Consider the following 13,244-nt stretch of genomic DNA (forward strand, 5'->3'; position numbering starts at 1 on the left):
AGTGAGTTGGACCGTGAATGGCGTGAAAACTCCTTTGAGCTTTTGACTTCAACATCTCCCTCTACCTGACCTTTATGGGAATCGATAAAGAGGTACAAATTCCAGCCTACCTTCCTTCCCTACTCCCTTCCCCCTCCAGCACACCAACTACCCCTAGGCCTTGGGTAGATCAACTTGGTAGATAGAAAAGTGAGATATCCAAGAAGGCAGGCCCTCTTCCAAGAAAGTGTAGATCCCCAGTTAGAAGAGGATCTAATTGAGGATATGTCATGTTTTCTTCTGCCTGGTTAAATGGGGACTGCATCGAAAGGGCAAAGCTAAAATCATGTCTGTAAAATACAACGGTGATCTCAGGGGAGGTCCACCTGGGTGACAGTCCCCTGGCCTAGTGGAAAGGGCACTGGACTGAGCGTCCGGAGACTTGGCATCTTGTCTGCTGTATGATCTCAGGTCCAGTGCTTAGAACATAGTAAGCGCTTAACAAATACTATCATGATTATTTGACTCCTCTGTCCTTCATTTGGCTTCTCCTGAAATGGGGATTAAATACCTCTTCTTCCTCCCCTTTCGACTGGGAGCTGCTTGCGTGACAGGGACTGTATCTGCTAATTGTATTATACCTACCCTGGTGCTAAGTACAGTGCTTAGCACATAGATACAGCTTAATACCATTATTTTCATTATTCAAAATGTTACCGTTATTAGATTTAACAAATCAATAACAATACTCATGGAACCCTGTTTAGGTCATTCTTGAGACGAGCCAAAGAATCACTCCAAAACCAAAGTTAAGGAGCCAGAGTGAACAAAAAAAGATAACTATTACACCAAGCAATGGGTTGTCTAGTGTTTATTGAGGGATATATACTTGGGGAGAAACTTGGCACGCTGTCTTGAAGGGGATGGGAAAATAAGCGGATGGTGAATAGGGAAAAGTTGAAGGAAAATCTTTATCTTTCAGATCCATCAGTCATATTTCTTGAGCACTTACTGTGTGCAGGGCATTGTTCTAAGCGCTTGGGAGAGTACAACGCACCAATATAATAGACACATTCCCTGCCCATAACAAGTTTATGCTCTTGACGGGGAGAGAGACATTCATATAAATAATTTATAGATCGTGCTGCGGGGCTGGGACAGGGGATGAAAAAAGGGAGCAAGTCAGGGAAAAGAGGAAACGAAGACTTAGTCAGGGAAGGCCTCTGGGAGATGATCTCCTTGATTCTATTTATTTGCTATTGTTTTAATGAGATGTTCATCCCCTTGATTCTATTTATTGCTATTGTTCTTGTCTGTCTGTCTCCCCTGATTAGACTGTAAGCCCATCAAAGGGCAGGGACTGTCTCTATCTGTTACCGATTTGTACATTCCAAGCGCTTAGTACAGTGCTCTGCACATAGTAAGCGCTCAATAAATACTACTGAATGAATGAATGAATGTGCCTTCAATAAGGTTTTGATGATGGAGGGAATAATTGTCTGTCGGATATGAAAAGGGAGGGCGTTCCAGCCCAGAGGCAGGACGTGGGCGAGAGGCTGGCGGCAGATGAGCAACTGCTCTCCAACTTCCTATTCAGGATGCTGTATGTGGAGAGGCTCTTAGAGATTTGGACAAAACCCCAAATCCAACTTCTTCCCAACTAAATACATTTTAGGGTTTCTCTTCCTTGCTAGACTGTAAATTCCTAGAGGGCAGGGATCATGTCTACCTACTCTGTTGTCCATTCCCAAGCCTCTGGGCTATACTGGGGGTCTTGGTGCTGGTTGGAGACTTTTCATCATTTAGCCCTTTAACTATATCCTGAGTCCCCATCTTAGCTTATAAACTCTATGGAGGAATATTCCCTCTTTAATTCATCATTTTTCTGTTTCTTGTTTCATTTTCTGAGCACTAAAAGCACTTAACAAATTCAGTTCTTGTTGCACGTACAGTCTCTAGACTGTAAACTTGTTGTGGGCGGGGAATGTATCTACCAACTCTGTTATACTGTCATACTGTATTCTCCCTAATGCTCAGTATAGCGCTGAGCTTATCGTAAAAGCTCAATAAATACCACTGATTGATTGATTAATTGGAAGCTTATTGTGTGTGAGGAGGGAATATGTCTACCAACTCTGTTGTACTGTACTCTCCCATGTGCTTAGGACAGTGCTCTGCATACAGTAAGCACTCCATAAATACCATTGACTGATTGATTGATGATTGGTGTTCTGACGTGAGGGTAAAGCGGGACATTGGTGTCCTTTACCACCTGAAAGGATGGGTTTCAGACCCTGTAGGGACCCCTCCTTCACAATACATTCTAAAGCCAAGTCCCGGGCACCTACAGAGAAGCAGGGCATCGCCCCAGGCTTGGTGCAATTCCCCCTGGAGGTGGCAACCAGGTTGGATCTGAGACACCACCCAGGCCGAGCTTGGGGTCCACCAGGTGGCCACGGGTTCGAGCTACGGGCTCCTTCTCCCTTTTTGGCTCCCCTTCTGAGTTTCCGGTCCCCATGATTGGGTCACCGTCACCATCACATCTTATGGGAGAGCAGGAGCGGAGTGCCGCTCTGCAGTCTCAGGAATGGGAATTTCCTTGCCTCATCTCTCCCCCAGCTCCTATGGGGATCCGTACCTGAGAAGCAGCGTGACCTAGTGGATAGAGCCCGGGCCTGGGAGTCGGAAGGACCTGGGTTCTAATCCCGGCTCCGCCACTTGTCCGCTGTGTGACCTTGGACAAGTCACTTCACTTCTCTGGGCCTCAGTTCCCTCATCTGTAAAATGGGAATTAAGACCGTGAACCCCATGTGGGCCATGGACTGTGTCCAACTTAATTACCTTGTATCTACCCCAGTGCCTAGAACAGTGCGGAGCACCTAGTAAGTGCTTAACAAATACTATGAAAAGAAGACAAAAATCCCCCAGCTGCAATTCAACTTACCATTCTTTCGATCTGATGGCTTCGTTCCACAAACTCCCTTGAGGTTTTTCTTTCGTATCTGTCAGTGTATTTGATATTAGTGACTTTGAAGGTGGCGAGGTAATAGTAGGATCGATCATCTGGAAGGGAGCCAAAGTGAATAAGTGCTCACATCAGGGGGGAATCTATCTGTTTGGAATCAATTACTGAATGATTACTGTGTGCAGAGCATTGTACTAAGTGCTTCGGAGAGTACAGTATAACAGTGACTCCCATCCCCTCTCAGGGTCACACCTGGAGAGTTTCCAGTCCTCTACCAGACTTGACTAGGGGAGGGAGAGTCGAGCAGAGGCCTACCCATTCCATTCCTAGCTTGGCTAGCGAGAGCCATCTGGTACAAGTCAAATGTCACCCGTGCTGGGCAGCGGCGGCTTGAGAGAGAGTCAAGGGCGGAGACTCAGGTTTACTGTGCAGAAGGAGACGCTGGTAAACCGCTTCCGCATTTTTACTAAGAAGACTCTATCTGAACAATTGCAGGTGGAGGCAGGGTGCTCTGGGAGACATAATGGTGGCATTAAAACACTTACTATGTGCAAAGCAGTGTTCTAAGTGCAGGGGGGATACAAGGTGATCAGGTTGTCCCACGTGGGGCTCCCTGTCTTCATCCCCATTTTACCGATGAGGGAACTGAGGCTCAGAGAAGTTAAGTGACTTGCCCAAAGTCACACGACTGGCAAGTGGCAAAGCCGGGATTCAAACCCATGACCTCTGACTCCCAAGCCCGGGCTCTTCCCACTGAGCCACGATGTGGGCATGATGTCTCTATGGGTCGGAGACGATTCGACTGCCTAAGACAGGTGACTCCCATAATACACTGAGTTCTCTTTAACCTTTCTGAAGGGTAGTCAATTAATTTAAAAGCAGCATGACCTAGTGGATAGAGCACAAGCCTGAGTCAGAGGATCTGGGTTCCAGTCCCAGCTCCACCACTTGTCTCCTGGTTAAACGTGGGGAAGTCACTTCACTTCTCTATTCCTCAATTACCTTATCCGTAAAAAAATGGATTAAAATTTTGAGCCCCATGTGCGACAGGTCTTGTTTCCAACCTGATTATGTGTCTGGTGCATAGTAAGCTCTTAAGTACCATTTAAAAAAATTTCAAAACACTACATTTTCATTACTCCTTAAGTGAATATTAATATTGTTTTAGGTTTATGATGAAATAATGAATGCAGGTTTGGTACTATTCATGTTTTAGTTTAAAGAACAGATTTTTAAACAGTGTATTCCCAAGTTCATTGGCTCACAAGTCTGTAAGCTCTTGGTGGGTAAGATTTGGATCTATCAACCAGCATGGCCTAATGGATAGAGCACAGGCCCAGGAGTCAGAAGGACCTGGGTTCTAATTTCAACTCTGCCACGTGTCTGCTGGGGGACCTTGGGCAAGCCACTTAACCTCTCTGTGCCTCAGTTCCCTCATCTGTAAAATGGGGACTAAGATTGTAAGACTGCGAGCCCCATGCGGGGACAGGGACTGTGTTCAACCTGATTATCTTGTATCTATCCCAGCGCTTAGTACAGAGCCTGGCACATAGTAAACATTTAACAAGCACCATAAAATAAATTAAAAAGGACATGGACATAAGAGCTTTGGGGTCCACAGCTTCCTGTAGCTTTATTTTGTTAGTTCTCTTACGTCTAACTCGTTTCAATATCTTTCTCCCCCTATATCGATGAATAGTATCTATTTACAAAGCATCATACTAAGTAATTCTTGTAAGATCCTTGAGGGTCTGGATCACCTCTACTAGTTCTCTTCTACTCACCCGAGCATTTCAGGGTTCTGACCAATAGACGCTCAATAAATACTGTGGATTGATTGACTAAAGAGAAATTTCCTGAAATTAAGGGAGAGGGATTTATTTTCAGCCAAATGCCGGCAACAGAAATATCATCTCCAGTACTTACCCTCCACCACAAAATGCGTCACTATGCCAATGGCAATGCCTACCACAATCACAATCCCCAAAGTGAAGAGGGAAAGTCTCAAGGGGTCCCAGAACTGCTGCCTTCGTGGATAGTCAACCGGTCTGTGGAGACGGAGAAAAAGACAACAATTAGATGTGGGCATGAAGGGAAGACGGGGCCCCTTGACGGAGAGCTGGGTATTCCCCAATCCCATATGGATGACAGCACCGCATTTTCATATTCCCTCCTTCCTAAGCTCTGACTCAACAGAGGCCTAGAAACACACTTTATTGAAAGAAATAATTAAAATGCCAATTGTTTTCCATGTAGAGGACTCTCCCTCTCTCTCCCTTTTTTTCTTTCTCTCTCTCCCTCTCTACTTCTCTGTTTCTCCTTGTAAATACACACACGAAAGAGCATGTCCGTGGGTGAGTACATTTTCTCTGCCAACCCTCCGCATTTTTATTTGCTATCTTTGCATCTCTCCATATGTCTTTGTCTTCACCCACCTACCAGCACAGATGTTTAATATTAGAGAAATGACCTCCATTTACTAGTTAAAGAAACTTAAATATCTCTGGGGCTACTCTGTGATGTTTCTTGTGGAAAGAAAGAGGTGATTTCCATGAGGTCCACATCCTCTGCTTCCCCAGAATTGTGCATAGCTATGCCATCCCAAGCTTATTATTATTAATAGTAACAATAATAATATTTGTTAAGCACTAGGGGACAAGCATTATCTTGTGTCTTGTATCCCTTCTGGTGCTCAGCACAATGCTTGGCACTAAGGAAGAATTTAATAATTATATACAAATGGAAATTTTGCTTTTCTCACAGTAAGGGCTCAAGAAATATGATTGAATTGTTATTGAGAAACAGCGTGGCTCAGTGGAAAGAGCCCGGGCTTGGGAGTCAGAGGTCATGGGTTCAAATCCCTGCTCTGCCACTTGTCAGCTGTGTGACTTTGGGCAAGTCATGTCACTTCTCTGGGCCTCAGTTACCTCATCTGTAAAATGGGGAGGAAGATGAGCCCCACGTGGGACGACTTGATCACCTTGTATCCCCCCAGCATTTAGAAGAGTACTTTGCAGATAGAAAGCGCTTAAATACCAACATTATTATTATTATAATTAGATCTGAATAGTTCAGAAACTTTCTCCTCCTCTCTAACCCCTTAAATGGAATGACGTTTCAAAATGACTGTACATTATTTGAGTACAATCTTTCTATTTTGAGTCATAAGTGGTTTTATTTCTTTTATTCTCTGGCACCTTCACATATATTTCCTTTGAATATCCCCACCCAGTCTTCTGAGAGACCTCTTGAAAAAGTAGCAGCCGTCAGATCCATGAATCATTCGGTGGTATTTACTGAGCACTTACTGTGTGCACAACAGTAAGTACTATATAACAGAATTGGTAGGTACTTTCCCTGTTCCTTGAGGGAAAATAGGCTGTTGAATTTCTCTCTAAGCTCCTTAATGAACAAAGTTGTAAGAAAAGATGGGGAAAGATATAAAAGAAGGTAGAAAAGTAGCATGGTCTAGTGGTTAGAAGCATGTCCCTGGGAGTCCTGGGAGCCTGGGTCCTTATCCCAGCTCCGCTACATATCTGTTGTGTGACCTTGAGCAAGACACTTCACTTCTCTGTGCCTCAGTTCCCCTCATCTGCAAAATGGGGATTAAGTCTGTGAGCCCCATGCCGGGCATGGACTGTGTTCTACTCGATTGGTTTGGATCTACCCCAGTACAAAAACATAAGCACTTAACAAAAAAAGACTATCATCAATATTTTGACTAGCCCAGTAGACTTCTCTCCTGGATTCTAGTTTACTTCTGCATTTAATTATTGCAGATAGCTGTTTCTGGAGAGTCACGGGGCTCGCGGCAAGCATTCGGGTGACATCCGTTACTCATTTAGCAAAGGGCCTGGGGTCTGAATCGCTCATGGCTCCCGGGAAGATTGCTCATGCCTGAGAAATAGGCCTAGAGATGGCTGAGGAGAGCTGTCTCTGAGAACGCCTTCCCTCTGGCTCTGACCAGGGCCCTGAGAGATCCCAGCCTCATTCTCCGGGATTTGACTTTCCTGAGTAGTGAGTGAAACCACTCAGGAAGGGCTTAGGTGATTTTATTCTAAATCAAACGATAATGCTCTGTACTTAGATTAATCCTCAGCTGCTTCCCCACAGAGGGATGTGAAAATCGAACTTAGCCCATACGAGTCACACCCCGTTCTTTCCGGGCTGACTCTCACTTAGACCTGCCTACCTTTTCCAAGTCCAGTGGCAGGTAAGGTCTGGAGATGTCTGGTCCCCTCCGGGGGGTGGAGGGGATTGGGGTGGGGGGTGGGGGGTATCCAGGGGGCAGGAGTGGAGGGGTTGCAGGAGGGCAGAGAAGTGGAAAGAGAAAGACTAGGGTTGGGAAAGAGGGAGAAACAGGAAAAGAAGTGAAGAGAGATAGAGAGTTGGAGAGGGAGAGAGAGGGAGAAGAGAGAGAAAGAGGGGAGCATAAGGAGATGAGATAATAATAATGATAATAGTTATATTTGTTAAGCACTTATGTGCTAGGCAGTGAACTAAGCGCTGGAGTGGATAAAAGCAAATTGGGTTGTACACAGTCCCTGTCCCGCATGGGGCTCACAGTCTCGATAGAGATGAAGAGAAGGGAAAGGGGTGAAGGAAAAAGGAGAGGGAGTGAAGGGCTAGGAAGTCCAAGGGAGAGGATAGAGGGGGATTCACTGAGCCATCGTCTTCAATCGATCAATCATATTTATTGAGCATTTAGTGTGCAAAGCACTGTATTAAGCTTTTGGTAGACTACAGTATCACAGAGTTGGGAGCCATGTGCCCTGCCCACAGTCGGCTTACAGTCTAAAAGAGAAGACAGATGTCAATTTAAATAAAAAAGTAATAAATATGATTTTCTTTGCTATTGTCAATTTCCGCCAGTGGGGCAGCTGCCACTGCAACGACGGGCCCGTCAAGGCCCGTGCTCCTTACACTAGGCCACGCTACCTCCCTATGTATGAAAGCATCGGTGGAAGAGAACTAGCACAACGCTGTACACTCAGCGCTCAGTAAACAGCAGAGGTGGAACACAAGGGTGGCAAACTGACACCATCGTTCTGCTGTGCTGCTCAGCACTGGGCTTGTCCGTCACCCCCTAAACTGCGGAAACAGTAACAACCACGGCCGCCCAGAGAGCCCTCTTCCTCTTTTAAATGTTTTTCCCAATGAAAGAAATGAATGGCGCTCTAAGCCAAGGTGCCCACAACCTTCTTCCAGAAGGCGGTGGGTCTCCTCCGTATTTCAAGGCGTCACACGGTCTCAGGACGAAGGGATGACAGCTGGGAATCTGTTTGCCCTTCTCTGAAGGGCTTTATAACATCGAAACGCAGTATGTCTCGGTGGGAATCACAAGAAATGAGTTCTAATCCCCACTCTGCCTCTTGTTTGCTGGTTGACCTGGGGCACGTCTTTTGACCTCTCTGTGCTTCAGTTTCCTCATCTGTAAAAAGGGGATTCCATACCTTTTTTCCCTCTCCCTTAGATTGTGTAACCTATGAGACAGGACTTTTGTGCGATCTGATTATCCTGAATCTACCCCAGCAGTTAGCCCAGTGCTTGGTACACACTAAAAGTTTCAGAAACACCACAACTATTATTATCATTGCTACCATCTCACCCACAGAAATATTGAGACAGAAAAATAGGAGAGCATCCTGCAACCAGTTCTGCAACTGTGAGGATGACACAGATGTGTTCTCAGCCAAATTGATCAGATTTTCCTCTGACTAGACAATTTAACATGATAAGATAATTGCCATATGACCAATTGTACAACTATAATTATAATAGTTTTCTTTTTACTTATGGCACCTTAAAAAGTGGTGGGTTTTTTTTTTCCTTGAGAGAATTAAGTAGAAATCACTTCCCCTTAGCGTGGGAGTCTTGTGTGGGAGAGGACTGTGTCCAATCGGAGTATCTTTTACCTATCCCAGAGCTTGGTTCAGTGCTTGGCATGTTATCAGCCTTAAATTCCCCAATATCATCATATTAAGAGGAAATTAAAGTCCAAAAAGATAAAGTCAATATCATTTACTCATTGCCTGGATACAGAGAAGTGTACTCAAAATTTGAGAGGTGGAAAATAGAAGAAATGATCCTTGCTTTCAAGGAGCTTATAGTCTTGTGGAAGAGCTAGACAAATAAATCACACATTTTTGCGTCTGTCTCCTCCACTAGGTTGTAAACTCTTTGAGGGCAGGGATCACGTCTCTTCATTCTATTGTATTATACTCTCCCAAGTGTTTAGTACAGTGTTGGTTAAATAGTAAGTGTTCAGTGCACACTACTAATTGTCTATGTGATCCCACCGTTTTCCACAGAGAGCAGCAGGAGAGAGAGTCAGTGCTGGAGAGCCCAGTTCTGCCTCATTGATTGATTATTAATTGACTGATTATCCATGGCCCCCGGATCCTCTCTGGCAGGTGGGTCCCAGTCCTCCACCCCCACGTTCTCCCAGACAGGTTAGCTCCATCTGCCTCCCCCACCTCACACGAAACCTATCCCAGTTCTGCTGGAAAATCTGTGGCCTCATGAACCTGGACCAGATGGATGAGGATCTTTCTCACCGGACGACCCTCTGTTCATGACCTCCCTACCTGGAACTCCCACCCCCTTCACACCCATCAGCAACATGGCCTAGTGGAAAGAGCACTGGCTTGGGAGTCAGAGGACGAGGGTTCTAATCACGGATTGGCTACTTGTCTGCTGTGTGACCTTGGGCAAGTCACTTCACTTCTCGGGGCCTCAGTTACCTCATCCGTAAAATGGGAATTAGGACTATGAGCCCCACGTGAGACAGGGACTGCGTCCAACTTGACTACCTTGTATCTACCCCAGCATTTAGAACAGTGCCTGGAACAGAGTAAGGACCTAAATTCCATAATTATTATTATCATTTCTCTTCCCATCTTCAAGGCCCTGCTAAAATCACATCTCCTCCAGAAGGCCTTCCCAGACCTCATTTCCCCACCCCATTTCCCTCCTATTGGCACTTCCACAGTTCTGTATCACCTACCCACTGGAGTCCTCCACCCTTTAAACAAGATAATCATTTTTCCTCATCCTTCCCCTTCTTCTGCTAACTCCCGACCCCAAAACACTAGCACTGTGTCCATAACTTTTTTTTAAAAAAAAATTTGTTTCCGTATAACTATGATTCATTTTAGTGCTCATCATCCCTGCTGGACTGTAAGCTCACAGAGGGCAGGGAGTGGTTCTCCCGGGCTCATAGAACAGCACTCTGCACGGAGTAAGGGCTTGATAAATGCAATCATTTGATGGATAAGGCTCAGTTTCAAGGCACATTTGAGGTAAATTTGTCATTGCAAGGAGAATCTTGATGCCTAAAGGTGCCGAAGGTGAACACAGAGGGCTTCTTACAGTTAATTCTCTTGCCTGGTTTTAGAGCTCTCCTAAGGGGCCCATAACTGCTGAGAGAAAACACCCTCCAATTCACCCCCAGGGCTGTCAGGGCTTGCTTACCTGGCAGGGAATTGTTGTCATAAAAAGGAGCATTCACTGAACTAAGTCTTTCCTGGACCTAGGAATCAGAGCCCCGTTTTCTCGGAAATGCACCTTCCAATGAGAAAGTAAATGTGATTGAGTTTAATTGGCTGCTGCCCAAGGGAAAATCCTAGTCTCACACCAGCCCATGCCCTAACAGGTCCCTCATCAAACCTGCCCCACAATGTGTGTCTCTTTCCACAGATCGTACCTCTCAGATGCCTGGGTCCTCCTCAGACAACCAGTGGACTTGGGAAATCTCCCCCACTGGCAGGGATCAATCAGTGGTATTGATTGAGCACTTACTTTATGCAGAGCACTGTACTAAGCCCTTGAGAAAATACCACTCAGAGTTGGTAGACACATTTCCAGGCCACAAGGAGATTACAGATTAGAGGGAACTGTCACATACTGCTGGAAAAAAAAAGCCATTCAGTGGATTTTGGTGGGCAAAGCTGCCTAATAGATAGGGTTGGTTTGTTTGGTTTGGTTCTGTTTTGTTTTGCTGTCTGTCTCCCCCCTTTAGACTGTGAGCCCATTGTTGGGCAGGGATTGTCTCTATCTGTTGCTGAATTGTACATTCCAAGTGCTTAATACAGTGCTCTACACACAGTAAGCGCTCAATAAATACTATTGAATGAATGAAACAGATCCCAGCAGCAAATAGTGATATAAGTTGCTTTCGTCCCTCCTGCTTAAGACCAAGAAATTTGGATTTCAGTCCACATGGCTATCCAACCTTTTCAAAAGGCCCAGTGAAGGATAACTCTGAAACCATTCAATTTCTGACCCTTGGTTTTCTTCTTCCTTTGCTGAGTTCAAAATTTTTATATTTAATCTTTTTGGGTGGGAAAGAGTTGCTCTTAAATGCCATGTAGTGAGTCCAACCTACTGACAGTAAGGACATGGTACAAGAGGGAGTGAGACCATTTTAACTCCTCAGATCCCAGTGCCCCTTCCAATTCTTTATCCATCCCAACCCATCAATCAGTGGTATTTATTGAGCACTTACTTTGTGCAGTAGTAAGCATTTGGAAGACTACACTTCGGTTGGTAGATTCCCAACCTTACCCTCAAAGAGCTCGCAGTCTAGCGGGGAGACAAACATTAAAAGAGCCAAGCGTTTAATAAATACTATAATTATTATTATTAATAAGATAAATTACAGGTAAGGGAAGCCACCGAGTATAAAGCTATGTTCGTAAGTGTTGTGGGAAGGGGGTGATGTTTGAGTGCTTAATGAGTAGGACTAAGTGCAAGGGAGAGTCAGTAGGGAGGGAAAATAGAGTCGGGGAAGGGAGACGAGATTTTAGTCAGGGAAGGCTTCTTGGAGGAGATATCTTAAGGTCTTTGAAGATGGGGAGAGTTCTGGTCTGTCGGATATCAAGTTGGTGGCCGGGATGCGGCGTGGGGAGGGACTAGTGAAGGTGGGAGAGAATCAAGAAGGAGTCGAGACTGGATGAGGTGAGAGTTAGGGACAGTGAAGAAGTTGGTAGTAGAGAAGCAAAGTGGGCAGACTGGGATGTAGTGGGAGAGAAGCAAGTATAAGTAAGGGGGAGAGAGCTGATAAAGTGCCTCGATTCTGAGGGTGAATAATTTCCATTCGATGCAGAGAGGGAAGGACATCATTCGATACGTTTGAGGGAGCCGTGCACAGAACAGTGATCCGGGCAGCAGAGTGAAGTCTGGCCCTGAGAGAAGAGATTCTGGGGGGTCAGCGAGGAGGCTGACGCAGTAGTGCAGATTGACCGTGACAAGGGCTTGAACCAGTATGATAGCAGTTTGGATGGAGAGGAGAGAGCAAATTCTGGAGATGTTGTGGAGCTAGAATGGACCCGCTTAAGTGACTGACTGAATATACTGATTTAAGGAGAGAGATGAGTCAAGGATAATGCCAAGGTTGCAGGCTTACGAAAGGGGAAGGACGGAAGTGTCGTTAATATCGATGGAAAAACTGCGGGGATGGGAGAATTTCGGTGGGAAGAGGAGGAGCTCAGTTCGGGACCTGTTGAATTTGAATCGACGGCTGGACATACAGGCACAGATGTCCTGAAGGCAGGACATCAGGAGAGTCGCTTAACTTCTCTGTGCCTCGGTTACCTCATCTGTAAAATGGGAATTAATATTGAGAGCCCCATGTGGAACATGGACTGAGACCACATTGATTAACTTTGTATCTATTCCACATAGTAAATGCTTAGCAGATACCATTAAAAAATAATAATAATAACAATAATGGCATTTGTTAAGCGCTTACTGTGTGCCAGGTACTATACTAAACGCTGGGGTGGATAGAAGCAAATCGAGTTGGCCACGATCCCTGTCCCATGCGGAGCTCATAGTCTCATTGGTAGACATTCCCTGCCCACAACAAACTTACAGTCTACAAGGGAGACAGACATTAATACAAGTAAAGAATTTACCATTTATAATTTATGGATGCATATCTAAGTGCTGTGGGGCTGAGGGCGGGGCAAATACCAAATGCCCAGAGGTCACTCTGGGTGTCCTGGAACGAAATCCTCACTGGTCAGCCATACTGCTTAAACGCTAGCTAGACAGGGGTGTGGCGCTCCCTAAATAAGGGCCTTGCTCTGCCACTGACTCAAAAGGCCCCAGTCAAATGACGGCAGAATAGGGAAACAGAGCAAGGAGAGCTAGCAACAAAGTGTGGCAAGGAGCCTCAGTCGAGGTAGCAGAAGCCACTGAGGGGTGGAGGAGTCGGGGGAAGTGGACAGTAAGGTCCACTGAAAAGGGCTGGACCAAGAGAGCTTACAGGAGGGGGAGAGGCAGGTAGACCTTGAGG

General features: G+C 45.6%; 1 protein-coding gene across 1 annotated transcript in view; it reads right to left on the reverse strand.

Annotated features, from left to right (window-relative positions):
• Window positions 1-12,976, reverse strand: part of LOC100086873 (transmembrane protease serine 11F) — a 31,314-nt gene extending 18,338 nt beyond the window's left edge. The window contains exons 1-3 of the mRNA XM_039913277.1: window positions 12,966-12,976; window positions 4,871-4,992; window positions 2,924-3,042 (exon numbers count right to left, since the gene is read on the reverse strand). Coding sequence (XP_039769211.1) covers window positions 2,924-3,042; window positions 4,871-4,992; window positions 12,966-12,976 — 252 coding nt within the window. The remainder of the gene's footprint in view (window positions 1-2,923; window positions 3,043-4,870; window positions 4,993-12,965) is intronic.
• Window positions 12,977-13,244: the final 268 nt, after the last annotated feature.

The sequence above is a fragment of the Ornithorhynchus anatinus genome, chromosome 10 (assembly GCF_004115215.2).
Source record: "Ornithorhynchus anatinus isolate Pmale09 chromosome 10, mOrnAna1.pri.v4, whole genome shotgun sequence".
Classification (NCBI taxonomy): Eukaryota; Metazoa; Chordata; class Mammalia; order Monotremata; family Ornithorhynchidae; genus Ornithorhynchus; species Ornithorhynchus anatinus.